This window comes from Sclerotinia sclerotiorum, genomic scaffold (genome assembly GCF_000146945.2).
Source record: "Sclerotinia sclerotiorum 1980 UF-70 scaffold_13 genomic scaffold, whole genome shotgun sequence".
In the NCBI taxonomy this organism is placed as follows: domain Eukaryota; kingdom Fungi; phylum Ascomycota; class Leotiomycetes; order Helotiales; family Sclerotiniaceae; genus Sclerotinia; species Sclerotinia sclerotiorum.
In genome coordinates, this window is record NW_001820823.1 from 1144809 (window position 1) to 1165357 (window position 20549).

Below are 20549 nucleotides of genomic sequence, written 5' to 3' on the forward strand. Positions count from 1 at the left end.
TACCTTTCAGTATCTCTCAGATCGGAATTCAGAATGACTGAGTGTACCCAGCTTCATGTATCAATGCTGATGGTAAAGCCTTCTTGAAGATTTCTAAAGGTGGAGACAGATAAGACTGTAGGTATCATCTACTGCTTACCGAGCTTAGCTAATGCTAGGTATAGGTAGCTATCTCATTTATACGGTGGCCGAATCTACACCAAAACCAAGTCCACCTGTCATCCACTTCTCCATGCCAAGCTCAAAGATTATTACCGATTTCGAAGCCGACACAAGTTCATCTCAATACAAGCGATCTGATTGGTCCACCAGCCCCAAGACAATCCCTTCCCCGCAATATTTCAAAGTAAAACTTGCCGTGGACTTTACCGTTACAACTTCACTCCTATCTGACGCTCCTCTCTACCCTTTCTAGCCTTTCATTGCTCCTCGGGATCCGATCAAGGTAAGTCAAGTGAGCTTTGAAATGGATCAATGGCGCCCGGTATAAGTGCCGTTAGAGCTTTCCGACTTCGACTTGCGGGTAATAGTGATGTAAGATTTCTTATTAAACTCTCACCGTGTCTCCTTTGGCTTTTCTCTTCAAATCTCAGACTCATTTTTCTTTTCTTGCATTTTTCGCTTTGATCAAGTATCCTACTTTTCATATCAGGCCATCGAATTTACTATCACCCTTGCACCTTAGCTATGGAGAAAAGTATGGCTCCTCGGGAGAGCGTTGGAAGCACGGGAAATGTATCGGAGAAGTATGACATTGTAATCGTCGGGGCTGGACCGGTTGGATTACTGCTCTCAACCTGTCTAGCACGTTGGGGTTACAAGATCAAGCACATCGACAATAGGCCAGAACCAACCAAAACTGGAAGAGCAGACGGTATTCAACCTCGGTCCCTGGATCTTTTACGGAACATGGGCTTGAAACCTGCTATTATGGCACACGAACCTGCAAAGGTTTACGAGGTCGCATTTTGGGATCCAACAGCTGGTGGAAAGGGTATACACAGAACTGGAACATGGGCGAGTTGTCCTAGCTTTATTGACGCCAGATACCCATTCACGACCTTGTTGCATCAAGGCTTGATTGAAAGAGTATTCATCGCGGATCTGGAGAAGCACAATGTTCAGATCGAGAGACCTTGGACAATCACGGGGTTCAAGACGGATGAGGAGGAAGATCCCGAGTATCCAGTGGAAGTGAGCTTAGCACAAGTTGAAGGCGGTTCAAAAGAGACTGTCAGAGCAAAATACCTCTTTGGTGGTGAGGGAGCTAGGTCATTTGTGCGAGAACAATTGAAAATTGGGATCAAGCACAAGGACCCGATCGCGCATGTATGGGGTGTTATGGATGGTGTGGTTCAAACAGATTTCCCTGATATCAAGGTGAGTCATCATTTTTCGTCAACACATTGCTTTGTGTTACTCAGCTAATACACTGATAGATGAAATGCACCATTCATTCAGATTTTGGATCAATAATGGTCATTCCACGAGAAGATAACATGGTTCGTCTTTACATCCAGATCGCATCTTCAACCGATAAGGACTGGAATCCTCGGAAGACAGCCACAGAAGAGGAGGTACAGGCTTCAGCAAAGAAAATACTACAACCTTATAACATTGAATGGGAACGTGTAGAATGGTTCTCTGTGTACCCAATTGGTCAAGGCATCGCGGACAAATATACTCTTGATCATAGAGTTTTCCTGGGTGGTGATGCCTGTCATACACATAGTGTAAGCTATCTCAAATGCGCTCATCTTGGCAGTAGCTAACAAAAAGTAGCCAAAAGCAGGACAGGGAATGAACACAGCATTCCTGGATGCTCAGAACCTTGCCTGGAAGATACACCACGTTGAATCAGGATTCGCTGATCGATCTATTCTTCATTCATACGAGGCCGAAAGGAAAAAGGTTGCTGAAAACTTATTGGACTTTGACGCAAAATACGCAGCTCTGTTTTCACAAAAGGCCCCAGCTGCCAAGGACGTCGAGGCAGCCACGCATCAAGGAGCAGAACACACAAGCGTGGAGGGAGAAGAAAACGAATTCATCAAGACATTCAAGGAGTCCTGTGAATTTACCAGCGGTTATGGGGTGGCATATAATCCCAACTCACTAAACTGGTCATCATCCCATCCAGCACAATCGAGCGTCATAAATCCAAAGGGTAATAAGCTCCGGACCGGTCGTATTCTCACCAATTCCAATGTTACACGAGTCACGGACGCCAATGTTGTTCACCTCGAGCAAGAGATTCCTGTCAATGGTTCATTCCGAGTATACGTTTTTGCGGGAAAGCCGGCAACGACTAAACAGGCACTCAATGATTTTGCACAAAACCTTACCAAGAATGGTTCATTCCTCTCAACATATTTGCGATCAGACATCGATACCGTATCTTATCACGAACGTCACAACCCCCACAGTCACTTCTTCACCTTTTGCACAATTTTTGCCGAGAAGAGGCAAAACATTGAAATTGCACGAGATGTTCCAAAGACTTTGGCTAGATATAGTGATCACGTCTATGCAGATGATATTTGGGATCGTATGGTACCAGATGCCAAAGCTTCGAGTCATAGCAAGATGGGATTAGATGAAGAAAACGGAGGCATCGTGGTTGTTAGACCGGATGGGTATGTAGGAATTGTTGTGAGCTTGGAAGAAGGCAGCGCAACAGTTGATGCGCTTAATGAGTATTTCGGGGCTTTTTGTTCGAAGAAACTTGGAGAGTCAAGAGCAAATTTGTGAGAATAATTGTATATTAGCATAGCACGCGTTATATGAATTGATGACAATGAGGGACGGGATTAGAATAGAATTTGGGGAAAATTTATACTCATCCATAGATAGAATATTTACCTGTAAATCAATTCGAATAGATAAATAGAACAAGTATGTAAAAAATTTCCCCTTAAGTGGTGAATATATGTGATGATTTTTTTGATTTTTTTTTAAGAAAAAGATATACATAATAACAATTAAAATGCCTATCAAAATTATCAAAAGCTTGTACCTTTTACGAATTATAATCCATTAACTCACACCATTGAAATTGTTTCAAACATTTTTGTTTTCAGTCATGGCATGGACTGAGTTCTAAAGTGTTCCTGGCCCGAACCTGAACCCAGCAAAAACCAGCCCCGGCTCTTTATCCTGGCACCAGCACTTTCCCATCCAGTAAAATGCTTTGTCCAGAAGCCTTAAATCACCATTCCATCGGTATCGAAGAAGCTCCAATTCTTCTTTCATCATTGATTTGTCGCAAACCTCACAACCCTCACAACGCTCAACCCACAACTACATGCTTCCCATATTTCATCCACCCGAAGTAACAACACATCAGTTATCACCCATCAAATACCCGCCAGAATTATCTGAAAGTTATCTGAATTACCTAGTACTTCATTGAGTATTTCTCGATGGTGGTCAATCCCAGCGATCAAAGAACTTCTCTTCGTCATGACCACCAGTCTTAAGCGCAAAGCTAGTCAAGAATTAACTCACAACTCGATAGAGGTTATTGAGGTATGTTCTGATTCTCAAAAGGTAAAGATACTCAAGGATATGGGAGCTAACATATTCTTCTAGTCGATTCAAGGGGAAGAAATGTTCGAGACTATAATGGGCTGGTTTTGGGGTGCCCTAGAATGGCTTCGTAGAAGGGTCGATCCGTCATACACAGATATGACCTATAGTAATATTGATGGTAAGAGTGAATGGCAGATCATATTATCAACTCTACTAAGTATTACAAACAGTAATCACAGACGAACATATCCAGAGGGCAGAAGCGAGAGAAGATGGGTCCACGGCAGTCAAGCGGCAGAGAAATGAATCAAAGAATGGCGCGCACACGAGAAACTCATCACATCAACGAAAAATGATACCAACAAATACGGATCAAACGGATAGCTTGTCGGAAGAAGAACTGAGAGCAAAGGCCGATGCACAATGGATCCCGCCAGCGTTTGGTGCACCTACAAAACCAGTGGAACGGGAAGTCATAGTCATTTCAGATGATGAAGATGAAGTCGAAGAGGGCAGGCCAAGATCAATAGCGGATGCGCTGCAATCGCAGCGTTCACCCAGGTCTCCACCCATACGTCTACAACCGATGAGACTACAGAGACGCACATCTGCAGTTCAGGATGGGGGTTCTTTACATGAGCGTTTGGCAGATTTATTGACCCTAGATGATGATAAAGAGGATGAGACCGGACGCTCGCCATTTGCTATTTCGACGCGAGCTCAAGAGAAGATGAAGAGGGACGCCGAAGCGCGCAAACTCAAGGAAAAACAAGAAAGAATTCGAATTGCAAAGGAACGTAGATTGACACGGCGAGATCCATCGAATCGTTTAGTAAATGCGTTGGAAGACAAGTGGGAGAATATTATACGTGAAGCTTTAGATCGTGCGAGAAAGAACGGGAATTTGCCAATAACGGAATCTCAGGGCGGCACTCCACTACACTATAAGGATTTTGGGACTCTACTCGGCAAAAACTCGTGGCTCAATGATGAGATTATCAACACTTATATTGAATGGGTGGTGGAGGCTGCGAACGAGTTCGCTAAAGTAGAGGCAAAAGCTTTTGGTGAACCTGTTGGAAAGGTGCCAAAGTTCATAGCACATAACAGTTTCTTTTACGAAAACTTGGACAAGAAAGGGCCGAGCAGCACACAGCGCTTGATGAATAGGAAGAAAGCGCCTGGGGCTTCCTTGCTTCAAGTTGACACTGTGTTTGTTCCTATCTGCAGAGGTAGTCATTGGACTGTAGGGGTGGTGAGGCCGATAGCTAGAACTATCGAGTATTTCGACAGTTTGCAAGGATCTTCACACACATTCACGAGGTTGATGCGTGGATGGTTGAAATTTCAACTTGGTGCGGAATACAAAGAAGATGAATGGAAGACACCAAATACCGGATGTACTCGACAGATGAATGGCTTTGATTGTGGAGTATTCGTCTGTACAAATGCTCTCTGTGTCGCTCTGGGTGTCAATACCGATTGCTATAATGGGACGGATATGGCAATTATGAGAAGGAATATCGCTGCACTCTTAATAAATAAGGGTTTTCAAGGGGATTTTGCTTGGGGCCTAGGGGTATTTTAAATGTATCAAGTGTTTTTACGGACAGGCGTTTTATAGGAGGAACAAAGGAAACGATACCCATTCTGTGTTGTATAAAAATGGCAGGTTGCTGGAAGGTTTACATACAAACGCATTTGATAGATGGAGTCTTGGTTTAGGGAAAGAAGAGCCGAGACAATAAAGTTCATTGAGCGGGATGAGATGGCTCGGATGTTTATGATTGACATGAACATATGTAGAAGATGGCCTGGTCTCAAATTTTAGATCCTGTGCCTGCTTATAGTACTTAAGGTACAGATCCTAGTAGGATGCAATAGGTTAGGATTAGAAAATAAATAATATATTATAATTCAAGACTATAATCCTGAACAACAATATCAGTGTCAACATCATGATCCATAGCTATCTATCATTACCACAATCACATCACAATACAACAACCAACCAACACACCAACATCACCAACATCAACCTAACCAAACATTCACCCCGCTTAAAATGCTTCACCCCACAAACTGCAGTTCATCCTTCTAGAATCCCCACTAAACTCAAATACACCGAAACCCCGGTGCTAACCTCAATCTCACATCTGCAGGTCGTCGTCCACTACACCTTCTTCGCAGCTTAACAAGATACTATCTTTGTGAATATCAGCCGAATTTACATGGACGAAAATACCAAATCTTGTACATAGAGGCGCAAAACAGCATCCATTTGGTTCAAGGCGAATGATAGAAGGGAAGTCTCCAAGATAAGATGGCGATGGCCAAGAAGGCACGGCAGAGAATAAGTTATGGTATGTTCAAAGCCCCTGATCCCGTTTCGTGTAATGATGTCGCTTTTGACTTTCTTTAATAAGTTATGGCGGAAAGAACAAAAGATTTCTCGAAGGCTAATTGATGGATCTACTGGGTTATAGTCTTACCACTTGCGAATTCTCCCGGCGGACATAGGTTGGGTGTAAATGGTTTGGCCGTGGATAGTGAGCAGTCAATTTTGTGAGTTTGTGGTTTCTCTGTTGCATCTTTACTTCTGTTTGTCCTATGTTAGTGGAGATGCGGGAGACACAAATATTAGCAGGCAATGGGCGCATTGGTTAACGAGACAAAGATATTCAGGAGGACGAGACGGTGCCATTTGCGCCTGGGATCTAAATCTTGATCTGCGACCGAAAGAATCCTCCTTGAGAAACCCATTCGACGACCCATCCTCCGAATCTACACCAAAGTCTGCGACTACATTTAGAGCGCAAACTCAAGCTCACACGCACTGGGTAAATGATGTAGTGCTCGCGAAAAATAACACGGCGCTGGTGAGCGCATCGAGCGATTTGACTGTGAGGGTTTGGAGGCCTTTGGAGAAAGACAATGAGCCGGTGACAATTGGTCAACATGCGGATTATGTGAAGTGTCTGGCGAGTCCTGGTAGTGCAGCGAATTGGGTTGCTTCGGGTGGATTGGATCGAAGGATTTGTCTCTGGGATCTAAATGGAGCTGGGAAACAACTCGAGATTGAAGTCGGGGATGAGGATACTTCTGAGAAAGGATCAGTGTATGCATTGAGTACTGGAAGCCATATACTAGCGGCTGGAGGACCGGAATCGATTGTGCGACTATGGGATTCGAGGACTGGGAAAAGAATTACTAAGTTTGTGGGCCACACGGATAATGTTAGAGATATATTGATTAATCAAGCGGGCGATATGATTATGACAGCGAGTTCGGATCAGACAGTCAAAGTATGGAGTATGACGGCTGGAAGATGTATGCATACCCTCACTATGCATAATGACAGTGTTTGGTCGCTGTTCTCTGAGGACCCATCACTTGGCGTCTTTTACAGTAGTGATCGTTCTGGGTTGGTTGCCAAAACGGATATCAGAGGTACATTAGGAGAATTAGATGATGGAATATCGCTGGCGCTGGCGCAAGAGAATGATGGCGTCACTAGAGTTATTGCTTCCGGGGAACATATCTGGACGGCGACATCGAGTTCCTCTATTAATCGCTGGGCAGATGTCGATACTGGATCAGATATACAGTTACCGGGAGCTTACCAGCGCCATCGTGCTACTAGCTCAGTGTCGAGACCTAGAGGGGCTTCGCCTCCCATCACCAATGGAAATTCTAAGAAAGAGATTCCTCTAAAATCAATCTTGAGGATATCAAATACGGCAAGCTTTCCAGCGCCAACTGTAAGAGACTCGGATTCTGTCACCGACTTCTCAACGATGAGCGGCGGAAGGAAACCTTCCGAGCCAATCGTGGATCCGGATTTGGGATTGATTGTTCCTATTCATGCATTACCTGAAGAAACTATTGAAGGACAACACGGTCTGGTGAAGCACAAGCTTTTGAATGATCGCAGGAGGGTTTTGACCCTAGATACTGCCGGAGATGTATTAATGTGGGATCTTCTCAAGGTGGGTGAATTCGTTCAGAAAGTTACAGGCGGACAGCTAATACATGATTCAGTGTGTGCCCATTCAATCTTTCGGAAAATGTCATCTCGAAGATGTAGAGCCAGAGGTTAACACAATGGAAGCTGTGGCGCCTTGGTGTTCATTGGACACGAGAACTGGTCGATTAGCTGTTGTTTTAGAGGAGTACAATTGTTTCGATGCAGAGATGTATGCAGATGAACTGGAAATAAATGATGATGTCGAGTTTAGAGAAGACCAGAGAAGTGAGTTTTTCCTTCAAGGATGAAGGGGCTATAATGCTTACATTTTATGTAGTAAACCTTGGAAAGTGGATATTAAGGTATATTTTCTCGAGGCTGGTTGATGAGCAAATCAAGAAAGATGAAGTTCACCGCGCCGAGCTCAATGAGATTGTCAAAGCAAGACAAGAAGCCAATCCACCTATCTCAATCAATATACCCAATGCCTCTACAACTGCCTGGGATCAACAAGGAAGCTTAACTCCTCGAGCAAATGGTAATCATTATCCTGCAACCCCAGGCATGGGTATTGGTATTGCTACTCCTGGGCCTGGAAGCTTTTTGCCTTCCGTATCTGAAGATGGTGGGCCATTAGATAAGAGAGGATCACAAGCAAGCAGGAGCTCAGCGGAAAAGCCAGACTACTTTGGAAGCTCAGCAATTGCAAACGACCCTCCTAAGCAACCAGTCGTAACTAACAGTGATAGTCAAGACCCTAAATCTCCAGCGGTGGACACTGAAAAGGAAAGTAATGGTAAGGATAGCAGCACATCGTTTGGCAAAAAGTTCCGCAAGGGAATGTCTTTCGGAACCAAGAAACTCGGTCGTTCCTCCTCAACTACCATGGATAAACCAGTTGCATTGGACGACAACAAAGACAAAGCCACGGATGAAGGATCCGAATCTTCTGAAGCAGGTGATAAACTTCCTGCTGAAAAAGAAGTTGAGGATAATTTCAATGGGGTGATACAGAAAATTCGCAATGAATACGAGAGATTGATTGCGGAGAACCCGGCTCAAGAGGTTGAGAGTGGTATTACGCCTAGTTTGACACCTGAGACACCTGTTTTGAAGATTCCTGGTGGCACCACGATAATTATCCAGGAAGAAACGAGTGGCGGTGTCAAAGATCTTTACAGAGGTAGTGTAGAGACAGTAGGCGAAGACGCCAATATAATTGCCGAGAAGGCTCCAATGTGGTTGGGTGAATTACTTCTAAAGGTATTTATCTATCTGACTCTCTCTTCTTCCATCTCCCCTACCTCATTCATCTTCTTAACGGAACTAACAATGAAACAGAATAAAATCCCACTCAAAGATCCCGTCAAGGTCTCATTCATCCTTCAACCATACCAAGATATCCTCCCCTCTATTGCAGGTCCGGATGGTAACGCGAGACTTAATGCAAATCGCATGTTGAGAGTCAAGAAGATTCTGGCGTATGTGGCGGAGAGGATCGAACCGGCGAGTGAGCAGCCAAAACCAGAGGTTATGAAGCCAGAGGATTATCTGGATTTGTATTGTTATGAACAGGTTTGTCACTCGTTCAATTTCCCCTATATCATCTCCTTTCCATCCATCATCATTTCAGTGAAGCTCTTCGGCGGTACAAAACTTTCGTGGCCCGGTTTCACAGAGTAAATACCAAAAGAAACGAGACTAACGAAACTCCCAATCAGAAACTCCCCATAACAATGTCGCTCGCCACCCTGCGCGCACATGTCTGGAAGGGCGGCGCGGATGTAATGTTGTATTATAAAAGTAATGGGAGGAGAAGTATTAAATATGAAAAGCTTACTGAGGAATCTGTAGAGGGTGAGCAGAATTCCGGGGATCTTGGATCCGGGTCTGGAATTACCGGAGCTGGTGTTGGTTCTGGTACTGCGGCGCCAGCTACTGGGGGTGGTACTACTTCTTTCGTTGGTTGATAGATATGTGCCGGGACAATGCTTGAGATGGCGAGGGGAAAGGGGAAGAAGAGAGAAGAAAAGGAGGGTTTCTGTTATGCGTCGATGGATGGATGAATGGCGTGTTAAGGGGGAAAGGTCCATTTAGAATAGCGAAATGGAACGAGAAATGTGGATCCATGAATGGGGTTTATACCTCCTTTTGAGAGAAAGTTAGATAGTAAGGTGTGTTATTCCACTTGCTTGAAATTCAAAATTCAAATGGTGGATGTGACATTTAGGGGGAATTAAATATGATTATATTATATTATGATATGCTCTGCTACACATTATTGATTATATGGGGGGTTTTTTTTTAACAATTGCGCCTAAGGAAATATCGATGGAGGAGTTTTTGTTTGTGTCTGAGATGTAGTGGATGTGAATATCTCAGTCTTAGTCTTACAATAAGATGTATCATGTATAATCCTTTCTAGGTAGAGAGTGAGACCTTAATATATTACAATTTTAAGGATGAAATAATATCACATAATCACCAGTGATTTATATTGAGCTTTTAAGAAGTATAGAGGGAGATTTGAGTTAGAGTTTTATTTTCTTAGAATTTTATAGTGCGCTGTTCCTTTGAGGTAAGACTTAGGTGCTTTTTGGACATTCAAAAATCAAACATCAACTCATCGATGGGAAGAAGTAGAGCACCATGTCTTAAATTGGTATATATCACAAAATCTTAATGACATCTCCAGCCCATGACTCCGTCTATCCGTCAGTCATCTAATCGAAGCTCAAATAACAACAATACTTATGTAGCCATTTGCATAAACTCATCCGCCAATCTCTGCAGATAGAATCCTCTTACATCTGTAGGTAGGCTCTCGAAAGACTTCACCACCTTTGCAATATCTTGTCTACCTTTCTCATATGCTTGTAGATCTCGATTGCCATATACATCTTTTCCCGCCGCGTATCCGTTGCGGAGATTGCGGAAGAATACATTGACAGCTACGCTTATGCCAGAGGTAGGTGAGGCTGTGTGTAGCCAGAGTGAAGGTAAGAAGAGTATGTCACCTGGTTGAAGTATGACTTCATGTGGATGAGTATGCGAGAGCTTGGGATCACTGAGGTTCTCGAAAACATTAATACTTGAGCTTGAAGCGCCTGGGGCGAAATCGAAATATTTGACATCCGAGGGTGGGAAAAGTAGAAGACGTTTAGAACCTCTGACTTGGCAGAGAACATTGGCCATAACCTAATATTATTAGCATTTGGCTTGGACTTTATCATGTAACAGAATGAAACCTACATCATAATGTAACCACATGTTCACAGGTCCAGAAATACGTAATGGGGAGCTATGTGCGTTATGCGTAACGGATGCCAACTCTAGAGGTAGTTGAAAGTCGGCGGAAATGGAAGGGTAATCTTTCACAATATCGGCAGGGAGTTCCGATGCCTTTTCTGCAGATAATGACCTTAGATAGAGCTTACTTCCTTTCTCTACCTCATCTAGGAAATCACCAAATTTCTTCGTTACATATGTGAAGTTTTTTGAGCTGAAGTTCATATGCTCCGTCGATGCTTCATGCACAATAACCTACAAATGGTTAGAGATAATTTGTTGCAGGAATGGGAAAACACTACTTCTCTATCAGCACCAACTTTATCTTTTAGGTAGTCAGAGGTCCATTCTTTGGTGCAAACACCAGTATCTAGTCCTTCAAGGATGATAGGTTTGCCAGCATCAAGGATTTTGTCGAATTCCATGGACGAGTTGAGCTTTACCCGTGGTACTTTGACCAAGCTTTGAGTTCCTGGAGTTGCACTGAGAAGACTAGTAGATATTGTTTTAGGGGAAGGAGCTCCATCAATGGTGCGCATAAACTTCCACGGCCCATGCAAAGTATCATACGTAACACCATTGCTAGCTTCCGAGGTATCAGAACGCTTCACGGTTAATGAATAACACCCTTTGTTCCAAAATGTCCCAAATGAAAAGCACACCGCTGAACCGCCCATGATAAGGATTTTATCACCGCTTGAGACCGCAGAGGTACCAATAAGAAGTGGCCGTGGTTCAAGATTGGTTGACACACTTGTACAACAGACTACATGCTGAGTCGTCGACATGCTTTCGATCTTACTACTACATATCTCATTGGCTAAAGGTAGTAGTATATCTTTTACAATACCACCAACTACGACAATATTGTCTTCATGAACCAGCGTTTGTGCACCAAAGCGAGCAAGAGTTGCTCCGTTTTCAGCCTTTGTGCTGGGACTGTCAAAATTTTTAAATGATATGGAAGGTTGCTATATAACAGTTAGTCAAGAAGAGCAACAGTGTGACTTACTTCTAAAATTTACCTCGTCTCTATATTGCGATATCTTCCATTTCCAAGTCTTTTCTTGAACCAGTCCGTCTTCAGTTATGCCACCAGCGATAATTCCAGACCTTGACGCTGAAGGATGAGGAAACGTTTCAGGATAGACAACAAGAGAAGAACCAAAGAAAGCAGGGGGCCGTTCGTTTGAGTTGATACTGCATTTCACCCATCCTCGCTGTCGGCTCCAGATCATGACATCATCAACCAGAGTCTTTGAGGTACTTTTGCCACCAGTCATCATTACATAGCCATTGCCTAGATGGGCAGCCGAATGGCGATATCTCGGCTTGGGAAGGTCATCAACTCTCTCCCAAATATTCAACCATTTGTGGTAAATCCAACAGTCAACTATGGCATTATCTGGCGACGTTCGACCTCCAATCAGTAGAGATGCACCATCGTCGATTCCCGTGATAGTGTGGCACATACGGCTCGATGGCCAAGAATGAGAACCTTGATAATCGAATGAAGTGAAACCAGTATCATCAGCGGAGTAAACATCACAAGAACTCACTCGAGTATTAAGACCCATCCCGGAAAAGTTACCAATAGCATATTGACCTCTATTCCTAGCCCTTACGGAAAGTGGGGCAGCAAATCTGCGTTGGCCTTGAGCTTTTGGATATTCAGAGTATGTGCTTGTAGTGTGATTAGCCCCTGGGCCATTCAACGTTGGTTCGCAGCTCTCTTGCATCGCCTGACGATGCATTGTACTAGTATTATCAGCAACAAGTAAAAGATAGTGACAGCCGAACAAAGCGAACTCCTCCCACTCGTCGAAAGGCTCGACACTGTCTAAAGCAATTCTTTCTTTAGAATCTAGGAAATCTTCAGAACCCCAAAGTTCCCATAGATTGCGTACTAATACTGATGGCCACCCCAGAGAGCGAAAACGTGTGTCTTGTGCAGCGACAGTTGGATACTTTTTGCAAGCACCCAAGGGTGTGCCAAGTTTGTCAAAGTGTGCCATCATAGTTTGAGCAAATGGGTGACTTATTCCCTCTGGGAGTAGCTGTTCTAGAAGACAAAAACGAGCTGGAAAGTATTAGTTCTAAATCCATGGAAACAAGAAAGGAGGAAACTATACCGTCGGGGAGTTTATTTGCCCATTGTATTAACGCATCAGCTGATTCAGTAGGCATATATGTGATAGAAACCTCTGCTGTAAATAAGAATGAACATTTCTCTATATCCACAACTTTCGATATAGTTTCTTCCAGCCGTTTGAGATTTCGTAAATCACATCCTAGTTGCAAGTACTGATCGCTACTAAGCAGTATGTCTCCGTCTTGAGTAATGTTCAGGTTAGTGAGCATGGAGTTGAGCTCTGATGTGTTCCGGACAACTGTTTGTTTCTTGACCATCAAGTCTCTATAATCGATATCGATGAACTTCACATCTTGAGAAGCTGTAGGATATCTACTCATACATTGCCAGGGAAGGGGGTCACTTTGGGTAATCAGTGAACAGTATGTATACTCGAATTTTCAGAACCTACTATCCACATCCCAGATTGATAACAACCCTCTGTTTCTCGGATCTCTGCTCTAGGAACTGTTTCACCACATGATCTATAGCTTTCATGCGTAGCCAATATCCACGATTGATAAGAGGGGATCGTCTCAGGGGTTTCTTGACGAAATAACGGAAAAAATGGGGCTCATTTGGGAAGTAAAGACGTTCCACACTGCGCTTGGAAACAATGCTGCTGTTATTGGTCTAACTTGCATTAACATTCACACATGAGAAGGTTATTCAAGTACCAAAAACTTACACCCATTATTGAATCATCCGTTTTCTGGGCTTTGGTTTGCCCAGAGGATTTTGAAATTTTTGCTGGACGACGTCCATTTTGAATCTGTCCTTCCATTCTTGTAAAACTCTCACTTACCTATAAATATGGAAGATTCTCCAAAATTCCTCAGGTTTTGTTTCAAAAAGAAAAATTGATACAGGATGCTTCATGAACTTTGACATTTTAGTCTAGCGGCCGACTTACCGAGATTTAGGCGGCGAACCAGCTCCCCAATTCCTGGAGCTTCAGAGAGAGAGAATGGTAAACAACCCCGCGTCTCTGTTATCTTTCTGCAGTCAACAGTTTACAATTTACAGTCTACAGCCTATCATCTATCGAGGGATTCAAAATTACGATTCGAAATCAATGTGCAGCTCATACAAAGATATATCGATTGCTACAGCTCAGCTGTCTAGTTGATCTTGGGGACATCCATCCATAGAAGCGCCAATCCTAATCTCCAACCCAAGAATCTTGCGGCGAGCAATCAACCCTGAAGCTTGCAGCACGGAGTTCTTGCATTATCCTGGAGAAAGATCTTTGCGCAACATAGTAGCTTAAGTCTACTGAGTCGCAACTATGAATTATGTTACGTTCAACCAGGACTACACCTGCCTGGCAGTTGGTTGGTGTTCTATCTGATCCAATTTCGGGATGTACTAATGCCTCTTCATCAGGGACTGCCAAAGGCTTTCGAATATACCATACCGATCCATTTTCGAAGATATTCACGGGGGATAATGAGAATGTAACTATAATTGAGATGCTATTCTCAACTTCCTTGGTGGCCATCAAGCAGTCACCTAGACATATTGTAATTCAGAACACCAAGGTACGAGTTGCCATCAACGCAATCATATGTTCATGGAGCTCTGGAGGTTACATATACTGACCATTCTTTACATTCTAGAGAGGCACGGTTATATGCGAACTCACATTTCCATCTGCGGTTTTGGCAGTGCGACTGAATCGAAAACGGTTTGCCGTGTTGTTGGAGGAAGAAATATATTTATACGATATTCAAAACATGGGCCTACTATACACAATCTCTACATCAGCAAACCCAAACGCCATTTGCGCTCTATCTGCTTCATCGGAAAACTGCTATTTGGCATACCCATTACCAAAGCCCAGGGAAGAGACGGGAGATAAGAGGCCGGCCCATGCACCGCCGCTGTCCCCATACGTCGCACCGACGTCTGGAGAAGTCCTTATATTTGATGCAAAATCATTGAAAGCCGTAAATGTGGTTGAGGCACATCGGGCACCACTGTCATGCATTGCACTGAATAATGATGGAACTTTGCTGGCAACGGCGTCAGAAACAGGAACAATCATTAGGGTATTCTCGGTACCGGATGGACAGAAACTATATCAGTTTCGAAGAGGCACATATCCATCGACTATTTTTAGCCTGTCATTTAACATGAGCTCTACATTGCTTTGTGTGTCTTCCAATTCGGATACAATACATATATTCCGACTCGGCGGGCCTGTTACGGGTATGCCAGAGTCCCCGCGATCTCCAAATGGTAAAGATAAATGGAAACGGTCCCGGAGTTTTGATAGTGACAACGGGTCTCCTCCAGCTGGGACATCACCTGGTAGTGAGATGGCAGATGTACCAGTTGAAAAATCCAAGTCCACTGGCACTTTTGGGAGCATGATCAGGAGGTCATCGCAAATGATGGGTAAAAGCGTTGCCGGAGTCGTTGGAGGATACCTACCCCAGGCTGTCACAGAAATGTGGGAACCGGCGCGGGATTTTGCTTTCATCAAATTACCAAAAGGAGGAATGGGAGCTACTTCTCGAAGTGGCCCACTCAAGAGTGTTGTGGCAATAAGTAGTAGCAGTCCCCAAGTAATGGTGGTAACAAGCGACGGAGGTTTCTACATTTACAGTATAGACATGGAAGCGGGAGGAGAGGGAGTCCTGGTTAAGCAGTATTCGTGAGTACCAACCTTGTTATTTTATTGATCTACATATCTTCTAACCAAGTCGGCAGTGTCCTAGAGGGCGACGACAGTCTAGAGCCGCTAGTTAATTACGTGGGATATCGGAGCTAGAGGGTGTATAATGAATGGCGTTCTTGTGGCAAAATTTAGCGGGTCTTCTCTCGTTCTCATTCTCATTCTCATTCTCATTCTCATTCTCTAAAACTTCCAGCATTACGTTAGGAGTTCCTGGCTAGTCGTTCTCGGTACAAGGGGGACATTATTGACCAAGCTTACGAGCTGTCTCTCATTCTATTGGCATAGCAATTAATGGCAAATATCATTATAATCTCATCTCGTTCTCATGCTACGCTGTCCCCTCCTCATACCTGGTAAGTGTTATCTTTTATCAGCCAAATACAGCAGGTGGGCGAATTTAATTGCAGAAGGGAGTTATGTATGGAGTATGTGGAGTGTCAGCACGCAACCAACTCTACCTAGACTGGAGTGGAGCAGAACGGGTACGACTTGTTTGAGCGTTTTCGTGCGAGAAGGATTCAGTAATGGGCATGGTTTATACTGCATGAAATCTGAATCGTCGACGGGTAAGACAGGATAACGATTCCTTCGTACCTGCTGGTACTAATGTAATTATAGCCCAGTATTCAAGTATGTACCTTAAAGTAGACCTTACATGGCCAGAACCAAAGTATCCCCGGATTATTTATTATTATTCAGGGGCTTTTTAAATATGTATGAGATGAGATGAGATGGAATGGGACGGAATGAGATGAGATGAATTGGGATGAAGCACGGCTTAGATCATGCGGTACATAAAATCGTGTTTTAGGGTACGATATACGATTGAATAAATGTAGATACGGACGGCACCTTACAGAAATAGCCGGATAGCTAAGCTGTAGTCCGTTAATGAGTGCGGTAGAGAAGGTTGGTATGTCGGATTTGGAAGACTGAGTGGTGGCGATGGACTGTCGGGGTCTTTGCTATGGTTGCGCGAGAATGAATATGAATCCTTTCGTTTAGGTTTAGATGATGATTTGGTGTGAAGAAATATATTTCCCAAAGGAGTCTCACCGCAGAACGAATAGATAGACGAATAGATGCTAATTGCGACTTTTCGGTTCGGGTATGTTATCCGGGGGATCTAGAGTCTAGGTAGTTCTTCAGTATGTAGGTACCTACCTAGGTACAGAAGTGAGTAGCTTGTCTTGAATCCTTTGGAGTGTGGGTGATGAGACGAGAATTCTGAATTAGGTTGGATTTGATTGGATGGGGGATTTTTAAGAATCCTCATGGACTAATGGGAAATTTTTTGTTTTAGGTTCATTTTTAGAATCGAGGGTTAGGAAGCTTGTTGTTGGTGATGTTCATGATGGTATGTTACATTCATTTAGGGGAGGATCTTCGGGATTACCATAGCCCTCGGTGGAATACAGATGGAATTTGGGAGGGTTTGTATGTAGAGAATTACCTATTACCTGTGGATATTTTGGGACATTACGATTAGATGCTTCTATCTCGTGCTTCCTGCGTGGTTAGCTTGTACATCTAGGATATTGAAAAGTCGTTTGCATAAGTAGTATAATGTGTGAGTAGAGGCTGAATATTATACGCGGAGTCTGCCTTCCTCAAGGCAGATCAGTAGTAATCAGAGTATAAAGTTCGAGTATCTAGACCTATCACACAGTAGAAAAGTGGTCAAACGGACAGGGGAATTCGCTATTGCATCATTAGTAAGTATATGATCATCAGGCCCTATGTCACTCTGAAAAGAACATGGAAGAAACGCAGATGCATCGTTGATAAATATAGACTTTTTCATTATTCTCAAACCATGATGTATGCATGGCAAGAGGGGGTTTTTACGTATAATTACTATGTACAGAATTATCTACCCTAGGGCAAGAGTAGTATTGCATCACATCGCGTGCAAAGGGTGCATTGGTGCACTGCTATCGCTCCCACACAATGACATACAACCTCGAAATTGACCCGAACCTTGGTTTTCCTTCCCCCACGACCCATTGACTGAGCTCGTTCTACTTGCAAATCGGCTGACTTAGAAAACCCTCAGGGATCTAAGCGCTGTCGCAGGAAAAATTCTTCCGGCTGGCGGCCATTTTCAACCTATGGGATTTATTTGGCATGAACTCACAAGGGTGAGAATTCCAGGTGCTAGATTAGTACAGGGCTGTTTTTCGGGGGATACAGGCAGACGAGACGATCTCTCGTGGTACATTACTTAGAAGTTGAGTGGTTGTTGAAACGAGACTTAGGGTGTGAGGGACTGCTGGTGTACACGTTTTACTGTCGTGATATTCTCAAAAAGGCATTAGATGAGCGGATAAGCAGATGAGATGAGCCTCTAAATGTTGGATTTGAATTTGGGAGCCCCTAGTGGAAGTAACTATGGCATCTACCGTCCAGTTCCATAGTCCTATGGACCTAGATTAATCATTATCTATTAATATAATTAGAGTGAGAAAATTCTATTTCGCAACAACAGCCTCTTTTTTCTAATAGAGTGAGCCTCAGCGAGGTCCGGCCATGGAGTTAAAATGTATCCGTCCGGTCCAAAAAGATCTACATGCCCTGTGAGCCTAAGTCAATAGCCCGCACGGTCGATAATTTAGATTGGCAGGCTAGGAAGTGGGACAACTGGCCCTATGAACTCGGTTGTGGTCTTGACCTTCTGGTTGGATCACAAGTACGAACACACGAACCCGACTTACCAAGTAATCGGGAGGAAGAGAAAGATGAGGGTCATCCCATCACATGAGTGAAGGGAATCAGGAGGCGAATAAATGTAGAGACAACGGGCTCCTTGATACAACAAATCATCTGCAAATCGTTCCCAAAGGAGTGGATGGAGTGGAGGACTGAGGAGTCGGATCGAAATATTCGAGATAATTACCTAGTAGACATAACATTTTGATGGTTGTTCGAGGCTAAGCCTTCCAATGCATTCACTGATCAACACCCACAAATTGACCCTAGACGAGCTATTTCAACCCACCCTTGAATTCAAGGGGGACCATTACTGTGTGGTTGGGACACACGAACGATTGAAAGTCATGCCCGGTACCATATCACCTACGAAATACAAAAGTGGCTCGAGTGGCATCATATTTCAACGACTTTTGTTACAGCTAACCCAGAAATGGAAGATCTAACGCTGCTTCCACTCTTGATATTGGCAAACATTTTTATATCATACTAATCCTATAAAGGACAAAGAGAAGGAGAGACAACCTGTTTCCAAAATATGTACGGTGATGCTTCCTACATCTGCAGGTAGCCGAATCTCTGACTCGTTATATGATAAAAATATCAACCTTGATGTCGACTCGACTTCCCAAGAATAACAACGGGAGCAAAGCAAAAGCAAGCAAGAAAGCAAACGTAACCCAACGCAAGAAGTAGAACGACCAACTGATGGATCGTCCAGTAGCCTGACATGATAAACCTTTGGATGCATCAATTTTTTTTTCATTTTCATTTTCATTCTCATTAAATCATTCATATGACCTGAATTATCTGCGGGTCTGGACGTCTAGCCCACTCGGAGATGCAGTCAATACAGTACCGTACAGCCCTGAACCCTCAATAGTAACTGTTGTGAGTTATCTGAGTTGTTCTTCTTACTGGTCTATCCCGACAGCTGTTTCCTCTAAGCTTTCTAATGTTGCTACCAACTACCTACTCGGGGCTGTGCAGGCACTTTTCTATCATGATATTATCATTCGATATTTGATAGGGAATGTCTTGAATGAATCGTTTAAAAAGCAAGATCTGTCCGATGTAAATACTCAAACAGCGGGTAAATTTGATTTCTTTTTGACGCGTCAAACGATACCACCTAACTGCCTAGTGAGCAGGTGGGTGGATACTGGATAGGATAGGGAGTCATAGAAGCGGATGGTGGGGAAGCAAAAGAAATTATAAGATTTTCAACGCTAAAACGGTCACTAATTAGTGCTAATTTAGTTTTTTTCAGCGCGTTTGCTAATACAGTCATCCAACATGTTTGTCCCCTAAAAGATAATTTCCAACATCTAATTACTACCAGACCAAATGTTACTTGTCCACTTGTTCTATGCATCTCGAAATACTAGGAACAAATCATAAAATACAAGGCCGAGCTCACCTCACAACATACTATTTTCGACAAGGCAACTATGTTTGTTATCTCTGATCCACACAACGTTCCGGTACGATCATACACCTGGGATGTGAGAGACATCTATGATCGACTCATGGAATGCCTCGCATCGGATCATAGATGGTCCAAGATATTCCGATACATATCTGAGAATATTCCCAATTCAGTCAGCGAACACAGCACCCTAAACGAGATCGAATTACGAGATGCCCTAAAAAAGATACTCATGTCAAGGCTAACCCCCTCAATCTCAGATGTATCTGACAACAATGACAAGGCTCAGTCTTTGACTCTGTACTCTATCTTAGGAACCCCCAAGGAAATAGACCCCTGAGCCGTGTTCTAAAAGATTAGATTTAGCAAATTTGGAGTGTTGTCCCGCAGATTGTCTGTTGGAATACCATAATCGTTCAATCGGATGCATTTTACCTGTTCAGCTACTGCGTCTGACTGCCTTTTAGACTGTCAGCATTTTCTAAATGAGGAATTGAGAAAATTATACAGTCATTCTGGTTATGTTAACTGACATTCAATCTGACCCTTACAATAACAATCCCTCTCCACTCGCTCTTCCCCATATCACTTCTGACCCTTAACCTAATTTATTTATTCGCTTGCCGTTATAACGTGTAAGAATTAGCATAACATCCCTGTTGACTGGTACTTTTTGTTACCTTTACGTCGGATCTCGACCTGTGCGTCTCCTGCAGTGCTTATACGACAGGGGTATTACCGAATTGAACCTTCCATGGGGCCCCTCACCCTGCTTTGTCTTCTAGCTAGGTATGTGTGCCAACCTAGACTG

At 43.4% G+C, this 20549-nt stretch overlaps 6 protein-coding genes across 6 annotated transcripts; 5 read left to right on the forward strand and 1 right to left on the reverse strand.

The window, feature by feature from the left end:
* Positions 1–33: 33 nt before the first annotated feature.
* Positions 34–2751, forward strand: SS1G_09582 (hypothetical protein; the record flags this gene model as incomplete). The annotated part of the gene is made up of 6 exons (XM_001589810.1): positions 34–43; positions 165–275; positions 416–445; positions 686–1380; positions 1440–1733; positions 1783–2751. The coding sequence occupies 6 exons, from the start codon at positions 34–36 to the stop codon at positions 2749–2751; spliced, it is 2109 nt and encodes a 702-aa protein (XP_001589860.1).
* Positions 2752–3462: 711 nt separating this feature from the next.
* SS1G_09583 (hypothetical protein) lies at positions 3463–5437 on the forward strand (the record flags this gene model as incomplete). Its single annotated transcript, XM_001589811.1, has 4 exons — positions 3463–3528; positions 3592–3709; positions 3771–5110; positions 5396–5437. 4 exons carry the CDS (start codon positions 3463–3465, stop codon positions 5435–5437), a joined length of 1566 nt encoding a protein of 521 aa, XP_001589861.1.
* Positions 5438–5854: 417 nt separating this feature from the next.
* On the forward strand, positions 5855–9468 carry SS1G_09584 (hypothetical protein; the record flags this gene model as incomplete). The annotated part of the gene is made up of 7 exons (XM_001589812.1): positions 5855–5894; positions 6018–6096; positions 6179–7520; positions 7573–7783; positions 7836–8761; positions 8840–9073; positions 9334–9468. 7 exons carry the CDS (start codon positions 5855–5857, stop codon positions 9466–9468), a joined length of 2967 nt encoding a protein of 988 aa, XP_001589862.1.
* Positions 9469–10249: 781 nt separating this feature from the next.
* On the reverse strand, positions 10250–13611 carry SS1G_09585 (hypothetical protein; the record flags this gene model as incomplete). The annotated part of the gene is made up of 7 exons (XM_001589813.1): positions 10250–10696; positions 10751–11041; positions 11449–11757; positions 11812–12866; positions 12919–12993; positions 13478–13550; positions 13606–13611. 7 exons carry the CDS (start codon positions 13609–13611, stop codon positions 10250–10252), a joined length of 2256 nt encoding a protein of 751 aa, XP_001589863.1.
* A 594-nt stretch (positions 13612–14205) lies between these two features.
* SS1G_09586 (hypothetical protein) lies at positions 14206–15671 on the forward strand (the record flags this gene model as incomplete). The annotated part of the gene is made up of 4 exons (XM_001589814.1): positions 14206–14251; positions 14304–14458; positions 14537–15576; positions 15641–15671. The coding sequence occupies 4 exons, from the start codon at positions 14206–14208 to the stop codon at positions 15669–15671; spliced, it is 1272 nt and encodes a 423-aa protein (XP_001589864.1).
* A 2498-nt stretch (positions 15672–18169) lies between these two features.
* On the forward strand, positions 18170–18361 carry SS1G_09587 (predicted protein; the record flags this gene model as incomplete). The annotated part of the gene is made up of 1 exon (XM_001589815.1): positions 18170–18361. One exon carries the CDS (start codon positions 18170–18172, stop codon positions 18359–18361), a length of 192 nt encoding a protein of 63 aa, XP_001589865.1.
* Between the last annotated feature and the right edge of the window lie 2188 nt (positions 18362–20549).